This window comes from Orycteropus afer, unplaced genomic scaffold (genome assembly GCF_000298275.1).
Source record: "Orycteropus afer afer isolate SDZICR_OR568_19922 unplaced genomic scaffold, OryAfe1.0 scaffold00314, whole genome shotgun sequence".
Lineage (NCBI taxonomy): Eukaryota > Metazoa > Chordata > Mammalia > Tubulidentata > Orycteropodidae > Orycteropus > Orycteropus afer.
Genome location: NW_006921901.1, coordinates 2,761,323 through 2,775,208, shown reverse-complemented (window position 1 = coordinate 2,775,208; position 13,886 = coordinate 2,761,323). Strand labels below are relative to the sequence as shown.

General features: G+C 43.7%; 1 protein-coding gene across 1 annotated transcript in view; it reads right to left on the bottom strand.

The window, feature by feature from the left end:
• DACT1 (dishevelled binding antagonist of beta catenin 1) overlaps nucleotides 1-4,572 on the bottom strand; it is a 10,951-nt gene extending 6,379 nt beyond the window's left edge. Inside the window, exons 1-3 of the mRNA XM_007951878.1 lie at nucleotides 4,228-4,572; nucleotides 1,928-2,060; nucleotides 409-564 (exon numbers count right to left, since the gene is read on the bottom strand). Of these exons, the coding sequence (XP_007950069.1) occupies nucleotides 409-564; nucleotides 1,928-2,060; nucleotides 4,228-4,572 (634 nt within the window). The remainder of the gene's footprint in view (nucleotides 1-408; nucleotides 565-1,927; nucleotides 2,061-4,227) is intronic.
• Nucleotides 4,573-13,886: the final 9,314 nt, after the last annotated feature.

The following is a 13,886-nucleotide window of genomic DNA, read 5'->3' as shown; positions in this document are numbered from 1 at the left end:
AAGCCCTGATGCTACCGTCAGAACATAAAACCAAGTGCACCCCAAAAATACTGTCACTTGGGTTTTGAATAGTCGTCACTTGGGTTTTTGATGCAACTACATACAGCTCTGATAGCGCAGTGCCTAAGGCACTTGACTGCTAACCAGAAGGCTGGCGGTTCAAACCCACCAGCCACCCCTTGGAAGGAAGGTGGGGCAATCTTGCCTCGGAAACCCAAGGAGGGGTCCCTATGAGTCAGGTCCGACTCGACGGCACATAACAACAACGACATACAGCACTAAATGCAGCAAGTGAATGAAATTCTCTTAGCCTTTGTTTTTCCTTCAGTAAAGAGTTGGAGCAAGAGAACCTCTAAGAGCCCCTGACCTCTTCCAAGTTAAATTTCTATCGATTCCAAAAGTTCTTACCTGCAGATTTTGGACAACCATCTGAGATTGTCAAAGTTGCCTCCAAGGGGCTGCAAAAGCAGGTACTGGAATGACAACTGGATAAACACTCACTGAAGACTGAGTTTGAAGAATTAGAAAGAGATCCTGAAGCCCCATCACTCAGCTCATAAAAACCTACAAATAAAAGCACCATTTGAAATAAAGATCATGTCAAGCAATACTGCACACTAATGCTTAAAAGGAAGGGGGGTAATCATCCAGGGAAGGCAGACTTTTTGGGGGAAGCCAACTTTAGTTCACTGAATTTAGTATCCTGGTTTTATTTCAGATAATCTTAGTAAAAGGCAATGAGCTCATTCATAGCTGTGTTTCAAAGTTACTCTGATCCTCAAGTTGAACTTCCTTCCTGCCCCCACCTTTAAAGATGTGCAAGAAAAGAGACTTAGATCTGTCAAACCTCAACTTTATCATGAAAGTTTGAGAAGGGATAACTTTAAGAAAAAAACAAATGTATTTAAGGAACCAAATGGTTTTTTTAAAAAAAGAAAAAAACTTTTGAAGTGGTCTCAGGAAGTTGAAGTGTGACTAATTTTCTAGCCCAGTTCTGACTTTCTCAAGTTTCAAAGGAGGACCAATCTTCCAGAAATTTGAATAAAAGCTTTGACTTTAAAACTGTGAAATAAAATTAAAAATAGGTATCTTACTTTGATTTCAAGGGGTTTCTCTTACCCTGAGCTCAAAATTAATAATAAAATCCTGGCCCGTAACTGTAAAACTACAAATTTGTTATTTTCACCAGGAATTGCTAAACTATTCTGCAGCATTGACAATTTGTCTTTTCTAGCATTAAAGGGTAGTCAATAACAAACCCATTACCTACTGATTTAATGAAAGAGACTATGTGCACATTTAATTTTAATTTTAGTTTCAAGAGGTCTCATAGCTACAAATAGGTAAAGGACCAAACTTTCTCATGTTAAATCAACAGCCATTAAGTACTTTGTCACTATGGAAACTTATATTTATTAAGCAAAAAAAAACTCCCTAAAGATTTGTGCAAATTAATGCCACCCGCCCCCCCCCCAGGCCAGAGACCACCCAGTAACCTGATGCCAGCTGATCTCAGGAAAGCAGGGGGCATGGTTCAATCAATCATGTAAAAATTAGGTAATGGTTGATTTTCTACCCTACTCCCTTCCTCTTCTTTTTAAAAGCTTCATGGTAACCAACCTATATTGAACTACGTTATTTTTTTTTCCTTAAAATCAGAATGGTCTCTCTATGCATATAGAGTAACTGCTTGGCTAAACCTATATTTTAATATCTTGTGTTTTGATTATTTTTTTTAATAAAACTCAGGTGATGGGGTCTGGCTTTACTTCCCTCTCATGCAACTGAATGGCACATTGCTTTTTTTATTCTCTTTCTGCACTGGAGACAGACTCCATGGCCATTTGCAGGTCTGGGAATGTGAACCACAGGGGGCCGAGCTATAGCTAGTGAGTGCAGAATTCTGTCCTTGTGCTTAAGTACTCACCTGAGCTAGGCCGGCTGTCTGTCTCCAGGTGCTCTTCAGATGTCTTTTCCACATCCAATCTTAGGTCACTTATCTGCTTGTCAAGTTCTTGCAACTGGTTCAACAAACCAGCATCTCTTCTCCTCAAACAATTCTGATTAGGAGGAAACAGAGAAAGGAAGAATGAACACACTTTGGTGACAAAGAACCAAAAAAATCTGCACTAAGCATTAAATTACCAATCTGAAGAGTTCACTAATTTTACCTTCCAAAGGTAAAATTTTACCAGTTGACCTGAAATAAAGAAAAACGTCAAGAATATGTCCTACAGTTAGTTCTACTTTCTCACATTTTATCATGTGTCTTCATAAAAAACAAAACTTGTTTTTAGTTTCAACTAAAATACAGTTACTTTTTATAGGTAGAGACAAGAAAAGCACAGGTTTTTTTTTTTTTTTTTTTAATTCTCTGGTGTCCAGCCACTTTAAAAAAATAAAATACTTCACAGCCGACTCGTCCATTTGAAGTCAGAGTAACAGATTTCCTACAATACACTATAATCTTACTCAGGTGAGATTTTCTGGCCAAATATCTCAGCCTGCACAGTTTGTTTTCTTTTAGTTGCTTTGTGAGGTTTAATCAGTCTTAGGGCCTTTGAAAGTTAGAAATTAATACTAATAGCCAGTGCCAAGTATAATGTGAGCTGGCAGAATCCAAAACCCTCAAGGGAAAGGCTCATCAAGATTTGAACTCAGCTTGGGTTTCCATAGGTGGCAGATCTGTTGTGCTAACTCACATCGCCACCTAGCGCTTCCTGTGGCTGGAAAAGCAAAAGAACGCAAAAGGCATCTGGTTCAAATCACAAATGCCAAGTCTACAAATGAAAATAGTGCCACAAATACTGACTGGACTGGAATTCTCGTGACACACAGCCTTGCTCCCCGAGAGGACAAAAGGTACGCACCACTCAATGATTCATGAAGACAAAAAGGTGCGATAGCACAAGACAGTGCACAGAATGCAAAAGGACATAACCAGAGAGATCTTCTCAAATCAATACTACATACACATCTGCTCAGAAATACACACTAAAATGCCAACACAGAGGTATTACAGAAACCATGGTGTCCAGCCTTACAAAACAGACCTATATGACTATCTACTCCTCCTGTCCGTCCTTTTGACTTAAAAAGCTTGGAAACATAAACTATATGCTTGTTTGCTAAAATGGGTTTCTTTAGAAAAATGAACCAAACAAGTAAAAGGACTTTGATGCTTTAAAAAAAAAAAAAAAAAATGGAGATACATTATCTGAAAAAAGATACTACAATAAAAACCATATAACAAATAATGACACAGAGCACTTCATTGTAGGAGGAACACTGCCGAGCACGTGTCCAGTCTCAAGTATCACATCGTCAGGTAAGGATTTTTTGCTGTTTCAAAACTACATTTTGAGGTCACTGGAACAAAGCTGCCGCCATTATTCTAAGGCGGGGTCAAAAGCTGTTCATCAATACATTAAGATGCAAAGTTCTTTTTCTTCCCTGGTAATGAAGACTGCGTAGAATGACTGAGACCCTGACAGAAATCCAGTAGATAAATGTTGGGTGAGAGCAGGTTCGCTCCTCTGCCACCTCCCGCACCAATCACAGCTAGCAGTACGAGTAAAATAACAGGCGAGGAGGCACTTTCTCCAGTCAAATTTCCATCATTTGCATCTAGTTTTACCTCCCGTATACAAAACGCTTCTTTCTATTTAAAGTCAAGCACTAGCCAGAGCGAAAGCTGGCAACACTGGGGAGGTCCCTGGGAGGGGCGCGCCTTTCTTTGGACGCTCCCGTGTAAAACTCGGCGTTGGACAGATAGTCACGGCGCAAGCCCCTTCCTTGGCTTTTGTCCCCACTCGGCAGGAGGAGATGAAGCTAAGATCTCAAATGCTAGGTTAAGTGATGGTTTGCGAACCTTCAGGGAGAGGGCAGGTACCCGTCTAACTACGGAGATAGAAGGTGACAACCAGGCGACTCCAAGAATCCCGAAGGTAGCAGAAGAGGGAAGGGCAGCCACCACTCCCCACAATCTGCACGAGGTCGCCAACTCCTCACCTGCTCAGACACAAAGCGGGCACACGCCAGACACGCGTGGGCGTGGACAGCCCACACGCACCGGTCACAGGAATGGAGGTCAGGGAGGTATGGGGTGCTGATAACCGCGTGAATTTCCCCAGGCAGAGGAAACCTCGCGCCTTTCCCAAGGTCACCTGCCCAGACTCCCAGCTCCGCTGCGGGAACAGCCGTGCCCTACCCCCAAGCACGACCTACCAATTGCTTCCGCAGCAGCAAGATGTTCTCCTCCAAAAACTTCTCCTCCAGACGGCTGCGCTGCGCCGCCTCCGCCGGCAGCTCCCCTGCGCGGGGCGCAGCGGCCCCCGAGCCCTCTGCAGAGCGCAGGGCGCCCCGGACCAGTAGCTCCTGGCGCTGGCGCAGGTATTCCAGCTCCGCCAGCCCGGCCAGCGTGGCCTCCTGCCGCTCCCGGGTGCGCTGCCGCTCTGTGTCTGCCTCGCCCTTCTCCCGCCAGCGCCCCTCGAGCTCCGCCGCGCGCTGCTCGCCCCGGGCTGGCGCCTGAGGCTCGAGGTCTCTCGCCGTCCCGGCCAGACTCGGCTTCATGGTCCCCAACCCGGAGGCGAGCACCCTTCACCGCAGCCGGGCGCCCGGGCGGAGGAACGGGAACGCTAGGGCTACGGCCGGGGTCTCATGCCGCCCTGCGGCGGGGCAAGAGGCTACGGACACGGCGAGAAGCTCTCGGGACTCCCGCGCGGATGCCGACTGCAGCCGTCCCGCCCGGGGCGGCGCCGTCCACTGTAGCCGCGCGTCCCTCGCTGGCGGCCCCGCAGCTGATAACGCCCCGCTCAGCACTACGTCACGCGTGGCAGCCCGGCAAACCCCCGCCTCGCACCCGCCCGCGCCGCCTCCCCTCCCGGGCCCCTCTTCTCCTGGGCTCGCGCGCTCGGTCTCTCGGCTCCTGCCAGGCGCGCCCACCGCTCTGAGCTCAGCCCCCGCCCTCCTCGGCGCTCTGCCTCCCCGCCCCTCCCTCTTTCCTCCCCTGTTGGTCCCGCAGGCCTCCTCGCCCCTCTTCGGATTTACTGCACCCGAAGGTTCAGTCGTTTCTTATTGGTTCTTCTCTGTGGCACAATGCCTGGGGCCGAGCGCCTCGAGCCCCAGCATCCTGTTACCGTCGGACTCTGGCAGGGTCCAAGAAGGGACACAGCAGTTGGGCTCCCCAGAGAACTTTCTGAAACTCGACCAAGTTTCAGCATAAAATCTTAACCCTTTCCCCACACGTCCACTGTTCATACCCACTTAGGTTTCTTTCACTTTACCAAGGAAGATATTGCAAGTATTTTCAAAGACAATTTTTGTGGGTTTTTCTTAGATAAAAGCAAACAATACAAAGCACAATGCAATGCTGTTCTGAAATTGTATAGCTCCTACTTTTGTTCTGGGTGGTGATTTGTTTTAATTTTTTAAACTGTCTATGAGACAGACGCTTTACTATGGAAGGCATTTAAAACTAGACGGGATGATGTCGCTATATAGCAAGCAATTGAATTCTTTTAGACGCTTAGGTTTGTGTGTGCATGCTTGGGCGCTTGGGGTTTTTTGTTTAGTTTTAGTTTGTTGTTGTTTAGTCTGCATTCACATTCGGAGCTCTGACTCTGAAACCAGACTGCCTGAAATTTAATACCGGTTCCCACCATGACTAGTGCAGGCGAGTTACTTCGTCCTTCTGTGACTTTTTCCCCATCAGCAAAATGGAGCTTACTACTAACAGAACCTACATATTGTAAGAATTATATACATTATATAATACATGGGGTGGGGGAGATGCGTTTAGAATATGTCTGCTATATGAGTAAGGGTTTTATGAGTTTTAGGTTTTTTTTTTTTTCCTCCAAGTAGACTTATAATGAAAACTTTACCCTCAAGTATCATTTGTACATGGTCATCTCTGCTTGGGACACTGGTCACAGGGAATTTCATTGAGATTGGAGCCTGGAAATGCCAGTAGCTTGCTTGTCTAGGCAAATCAGACTCACTGTCAAACTCGCTGCCCCGGAGTCAGACTCTAGGACATAGTAGAACTACTCCATAGTGTTTCCAAGGCTGTAAATCTTTAAGGAAGCAGATGCCATGTCTTTCACCTCTAGAGGCTGGTGAGTTCCAACTGCTGGCCTTTTGGTTATCAGCCAGCACTTTAACCACTGTGCCACCAGGGCTTCTTTATCTCTGGAAAAAAATAAAATAAACTCACTGCCATGGAGTCGGATCTGACTCATAGCGACCCCTCCATGTGTTTCCAAGGCAGTATCACTACGGAAGTAGATTGCCCAACTTTCCTTCTGAGGAATGGCTGGTGGGTTTGAACAGCCAGCCTTCTGGTTAGCAGTCAAATGCCTTAGGCACTACGCTACCAGAGCTCCCATCTCTGGAAAAATACCATATAAATATTAAAAAGTACATCAAAGAGCCTTCAAAATTGAATCTACCGAGTCACAATTTGCTGAAGTTCAGGCAAAGTGTTACGTACGTAATGGAGTGCATCCTCTATCATTGTTTCAGACTCTTACATCTTTGCCCAGCTACTAACCCTGCTAGAAAATCTCCCTGCATTCTCCCCTCTCTGGAGTCACTGGGCGGAGCACATGGTTAATGTGCTGGGCTGCTGACTGAATGGTTGGAGGTCCGGGTCCACCCAGAGATGCTTCAGAAGAAAGGCCTGGTGATCGCCTTCAGAACCATCAGTCACTGAAAACCCTGTGGAGCACAGGGACACCCATGAGGTCACTGTGAGTCAGAGTCCAGTGGAAGGCAACTGGTTTCCTGGTATTGTGTGTGTGTGTGTGTGTGTGTGTGCGCGTGCCTTCCATGTGGGGTCTACCCTTCCTTCCAAGGTCAGTGCACTAACTTTCCTCCTCTGATCTCCAGTTACTTCCTTACCGCATGCTACGTGCATGGTTAGTTATCTGGATGTGTGCACATACATCAGTGTATATAAGTGTGTATGTGTATCTTCCCTCAGACTACATTATAAAATGTTCCTCCCTGAAGGCAGGAGCAGTTTTAATCCCTTCTTTGTATCCTAGTACTCAGCACAGTTCCTTGCATGCATTCAATTGATTTCTGCTAAAGAAAAAAATCCAGAAAATGTAGGTTGGTTGTACTTGTTTTTCATTAACCTGCTTTTTAACTGAACTTAAGAGTGTCCATTTAATCTCTATTACAAATAGAATTAAGCCAACATTAAAAAAAAAATTGCCATTAAGTTGATGGAGAGCCCATGTGTTAGAGTAGAAAAACTCAATTGGGTTTCCTTGGTTTTAATATTTATGGACACAGATCACCAAGCCTTTCTTTCATGGCGCTGCTGGGTAGGTTTGAACGCCAACATTTAGGTTAGTAGGAGAGCACAAACCATTTGTGTCACCCAGAGGCCTATGCCAACATTTACCTGAAAAACCAAAACCAAACTCACTGCCTTCAAGTCATTTCCGACTCATAGTTACCCCCATTGGGTTTCTGAGGTAAATCTTTACAGAAGTAGATGGTCCCATCTCCCTTCCACGGAGTGGCTGGTGGGTTTGAACCACCAACTTTCTGGTTAGCAGTCAAATGCCTTAGCCACTGCGCCACCAGAACTCCTTAACATTTACCTATTCCCCCCAGGCTCCTTAACATTTACCTATTCCCCCCAGGCCCCTCCACAAAAAAAAAAAAAGTTTCCCTGCCACCTTCCATTCTCCTCCCCAATGCTATCCCTCACAGACATGAAAGGAATTCAGAGGCTAGTGATGAGGTGGGGGGTGGAGGAGCAGACAGGGCACTTGCCCTCGGGTGCAAGTACAAAGGGGCACCAATTGAGGCCGGCGAATGACACCCACCCCCTTGCTCTCCTTACCCTCGCTGTGCCTCTGAAGGAACTATCTATAACTACAACTTTGATTTGTAATTAGCAAGATTGTACATTAGATCTGAAAATGAAATTATATTCAGCTATTCATCAAGCATACAAAACCAATTCCATTCAGATCATCTATTCTTTATACCCACTATGTGCTGAACACTGTACTAAGTAATACAAGAACCATTTTCCTCCCTAATTTTTAATAAAACACAAAAGAATAATGACTTATCTCGACTGCTGAATGCCATTCACCCATGTCATTGTTTCGCTCTATTCATTTCTAAGCAAGAAGCTTCCTAGTTCTGAATTAAATTCCCTCTGGCTGGGTGGAGCCTATTACTTGTGGCGTGTGTTATGTCACACATCGACAACTCTATTTAGGAGGGGAAAAAAAAAAGCCAAAACATGTTTTTACATGTTAGATCTTGTTAAGGCAGACAGACAAGTCATTATGTCTCCAAACTTCCCCACCTTCCCACCCCCCTCTCAACCAAATGCCACTTGGATCTGGTTCATTAGTCCAAAGCAAACCATTTGCCATAACAGCTTGTACATCTCCACGAAAAAAGTGTTCCCAGAAAGTTAAAATATTAAAACTAATGTATTCAGATGGTTCAGTCAATAAAATGGTCACCAATAGGAAAAAGGTTATGCCTTCCAAAGTATCCATTACACTTTAATAAATAATGCTGTTCATTCACATGCCAATTAAAACAAACTTGGGCTATCAACTGAAGTCAGGAGCATGGAGCTCAATGCTATCATTGTTTTTCCAGGAAAACTCCCTATGTCGTCAGATTAAGTGTGACTGGTTGGGTTGCCCTATTAATCTAACAGCCAAATTTTCTCCACTGGGCTCAGATCTAGTTCCCCAGCTCTGCTTTTCTTTTTCTTTGTTTTGGTTGCAGGTATTCGGGAGGCAGTTGAAAGTAATCACCCTCTGCTCCCTTCTATTGCCAACAGGATTTCACTTCCCCTTACTGTTTTGATTTTTCTTTTCTTTTCAAAGCAGATGCTGGTACTCTTCCTCCTCTCGGGCTACTTCATTATCTCCCTTCTAGTATCGTTCAGCCCTAGTTAGTTCTTTTGCTTTCCCCTAGGCCTCTGTCTTCTCCAAAAAGCTGTTAATCAACAATCAGAAAGCATGGCACTGACCAAGGGGTGGATTTGCTGCCTGAAGGATCAGGAAATTAAGATACAGTTGTCAGCATGAGAGTCTTGATTGAATATATTACGAAGTACGTAGTTTATGCTTAATGATACATCCTGGGCAGAACCAGGGAGGGCCCCTTCGATCTCACAGTCCGACACCTTACCCTTAGACAGAACAACTCCCAACAGCACCCATACCAAAAAGTCTGAGCATCATTCTACAAATGCCTTATCCAGCAGGGAAGATTCCATTGCAGCCAGGCAAAGTAAGGAGCATCAATTGCACATTTCGCTATAGAGCAAAGCAACAAAATGATGCCTTGCAGCTTTCATGGCCAAACACAAATGATGTAACCGGGGAAAAAGCTGTCTCCAAATAGGAGGAAGAAAGTAAAGGGCAACTCTTTGAGTTGGGGTGATGACCACCATTCGAGGGTCTGGGATCAAAGCTCCAGCCAGACATCAAAGCCCATTTGAGTCTAATGCCAAAAGAGCCACAATGAATTAAACTTCATATATAAACTAATTATAGCCTGACTCCACAATCAGGCTTCAGTGAGCACATAGGGGAAAGAAAGCAGACATTGAAACAAAAGATCAAGAAAAAGGAAAGTTGGTAGCAAGACTAGGCAACATCATGGCCCAGAATACTTTTAAAAATAAATAAATAAATTTTTGAGGGCAGAGGGGAGTAAGGGAATGGCTGAGCAATTAGCAAACATTTGACAATGGTGGTCTTGTTTAAAAGGCTATGAAACAGCTCCTTCCACCCTGACTGACTGGTACACAACCAAATGCATCCTTATCATTGGAAAAAATGGTTATTTTTTAGCTGTGTTTTTGCATTGTTAAAGAGGCTCTGTGGTACCAGAATCCTGGGGAAGAAACAGAAAGTGATTCCTTGAAGTCTGGTGGTGACTTCTTCAGGACACTCAGGCTTGTTTTTCATGGAGCACTGTGAATTCTAAAGACTCTAATCTGTCCAAGAATGACTTGCTTTCCCCACAGCTTTAATCAACTGATGTTTCCACCACCCATGGTCATCTTTACAGATGGAAAGTGCAGTGCACAGAGTGTGCAAATACCCTAGAACTACACACCCTGGTACTAACAACACACAGGGATTCAGTCTCCTTCATCATTACCAGGCAAAATTAAAAAGTGTTTCAGAAACAAGTGGACTCTTAAAACAACTATTTTAAGTGGATTTTGCACATTTTCTGCTTTATTAGGACTGTTCCACAATTACTTAGAATTCTCAGTATCACGGAGTGGCAAACGACTGCACATCTGATTTTATAACTCATAGAACATTTTCAAACATATTTCTTTGTCAGTGAGCATTAGTGATTTCTTAAAATGATAAAATCTTAATTTAAAACCTGAACCTCTTTGATAAGAGAAAAATCAAAGAAAGTGGGCATTTTTATAGGATGAAATCAAATATATCCATTATCAGTACAGTGCCCACAGAGTTAACCATTCATTTTTTCAGTGGATATTTATTGAGCACTTAATACATGCACTATGCTAGGGGCCAAGGATACATTGGTGAACAAATCAGACATAATCTTTACCTCCATGATCTCAGAGGGAAACTAGCACTTACTGAAAATTAGTTGTGTTTTTGCATTGTTGAAGAGGTTCCCTGCTACCAGGTTTCTGTTGAAGAAACAAGGTGATTTCATGAACTTTAGCAGTGACTTGTGAAACCACTACCACAATTGGCAAAATAGAAGCTGGAGGTTCAAACCCACCAGTCACTCCTCGGAAGGAAGATAGGGAATCTACTTCCGTAGTGATACTACCTCGGAAACTCAAGGAGGGGTCGCTATGAGTCAAGTCCAATTCGAGGGCACATAACAACAACAAAAGCAGATATATTGTATGATTATATCCAAAAAGTCATACTCAAATGAATTCACACACACACATATACTGATCATTTTTTTTAAAAAAAAAAAGCTTTTTTGGGTTTTTTTGGAGGTTTTTTTTTTTTTTTTTTAAATATTTATTCTCCTTAAAGCTACATTTGAAATTTCTAAAGGGAGATGATTGTTCAAATGGATAATTAAATATTTTCATCTAAATATTCATTGTAGGGTAATAACTAGTATGTGTAAATAAGTTTCAAGATAACTGATTATTTTACAGATCTAGTTATTGGCTTTTCCTCAGAATAGAAAGATCACTCTGAGCCCTGGTACTATGAGCAATTTTCAATAAGATTCCCTGATCATTTCTGCCCTAGCAAAGAGATGTGACCAAGAAGGCGATGCTTTGGCTTGGGGACCTAGACAGTTGGCCCAGTTCTTTCATTTCCTTTGCTCCTATGAACCCCAACCTCTGTAAGGGAGAAACCTAACCTGAATGCAAAACAGTCTCTCAAACAGAGTTATTAGCCTGAGCTTGTCTTGAAGACCCACACAACCACTTTAATTAAGTTCACCTTGGGGCCTAGAGTTCCCCTAGAATGCCATTATCACTCTATGAGAGGCCAAAGAAGGCACACACCAATGTCTGAGGCTTAGGCCACCTTGCCCCACAGGGAGCCTGCTTCTTCTAATCCCATTGCACCTCCAGAGCAGCCACAGTGTGAAGAGTAGCACATCCACTTCAAACAGAAATTGGGCCTTCAGTATGTTTGGGCTAAGGGGCAGGGTGGAGGTTGTGAAGATCCTTAGATTCAAAGAGAAGTCACCGGGTATGACAGTCAGTGGCTCCAGCCCCCAGAGACCTGGAAGGGCTGATAGGAAGGCACCCCGGGGGTCTGTCCCTACTGGGAGGGGAGTCTTTGAAGTCTCTGAGGATGGTTTTGACAACAGATGGGACAATTCGCCTCTGTTAAGTTTGGTCTGAGCAGACTGATTTCAGAATCAAGGGAGTTTTTGCCTAATGAAAAAGAAGCCATGCCATTTTGAAACACTCAACTCTTCCTTCAGGCCCTATAAAGGATTTTGGCTAACCTATCCTTTTTCTGTACCCGTGGCTTTAAGGACCCCTGGTGAAGCAATGGTGAAGAGGTTGGCTGCTAACCACAAGGCTGGGGTTGTGGGAGATAAGCCTCCTTGGGAGAAAGATGAAACATAAAGATTCATTGGAAATAAGAGCTTTTCGTGGGTTTTTTTTATTATTATTATTAGGATTTGGGTGAAGATTTACAGAGTAAATTCACTTTTCATACAGCAGTTCACATATACTTTGTCTCATGTCATTGACCAAAATTTATAATGCAGCAGCTCCCCTCCCACTTCCTCCCCATAGTTACCTCCTCCCAGTGTCCATCCCTTCATACTCTTCTGCACCCTGAGCTATCTCCCTCTGCATAAGCAGCCCTTCCTTCTCCCATGATTGTTCTCTCCAGGGCGTGTATCTACTTGAGGTAAATGTTTAACTCACATGCCTGTACATTGTTTGGCTGGAAACCACAGTTGTGGGTTCAATTCCAGACCTGAAGGGCAACTAGGGGCCATAGTCTCAGTGGTTACACCAGGCTCCATTGGACCAGCAAACCTGGTCCCCACCTTCTTTTTTTTTTTTTTTTTGCCTCCAAACAATTTTGAGTTTTGTACCACTTTGTTCTCCCTCTTTATGTAGGATCTCCTACATCATTCACATGAACTTATAGGCCCATTGTCTGCCAACCTTTTCATGGGTATTTTGTAATGTCTCCTTCATCCAAAGAATGCAAAGAACTTTCCCACAATCCTTAGAGTATACCATGATATGAAGAGACAAGAGACTCTAAAGTAGAAAGCAGCAAACGGCATCTCAGGACACAACCCAGTGGCTGGTACTGCGGTTCTGATTGCTCCTATGTTCTGAAGACCTTCTCCCTCATGTTCTGTCTCCCTACTGGGTTTGACAGTGAGCTCCTGACAGCCAGTTGCATCCTGATGCACCTTTACATCCAGTGCTGTTGCACTTTGAATGCTTAACATTCAAAGTCACAGAATCCGGAGCAAAGTTCTATTAGGAAAAGAACCAGGCGAACAGCATAGCTTGCAAATTAGTCAAAGCATCCCCAGTTATTTAGACTGGGTCCCCTTTATTTGGGCTACAGAGGCGTTTTTCATGAACAACTGAACTATGTTACGCAGATTAAAACTAATAGACCCATTTGGGCGTTACACATATAAATACTGAAGCCAAGAATGTGACTTTGAAAACTCAGAAGTGAACTCTTGGCTTAATTAGTACTGCCTCTCTTGTTCAATTAGATTTTAAACTCCTCAAGGGCAGGAACAATCCTCTACTTTGTCTGTAACTCCCTAAAACAAAGCCTGATACAAAGCAGATAGTCAATAAAGGCTTAATTCCATTGCCTTTCAAGGCAGATTAACATTGAAGCCCCTGTCTGTGATACACCAAAAGGACCAACTATGGGAAACTATAAATAAATATTTAGAAATAAACCCAAATTGGGTGTTTCTCCTGTGTGCTCTACTTTCAGAAACATCTCTTGCTCCTTTGTGCCTTTTAAGAAAATATGAGGAAACAGGGAAAATAGAAACAGTTCCATTTCTGAAAAATAAGAATAAAGTCTGATAAAGACAAAAGGCATCTGGGGTCAGTAGAGTTAAAACAAACTCAGCCTGCTCAGCCTGTTTGAAGTTGACAAGAAACAGAGAATGACCCTTTGGTCCACTGTGCAGCACAAAGACGCTTAATCAGCATTTCATCCATGGGGCGATTCCATGGCGTAGCCTATGAAGGCAGACCAGCACTGTGCGAAAAGCCCTGGCTATTTTTACCTAAAGTGCATTTCTTTCTTTCTTTTTTTTTTTTTTTTTGAATTGTGATTTGGGTGAAATTTTACAGAGCAAATTCACTTTCCATACAGCAGTTCACTTACTTTGCCTCATGA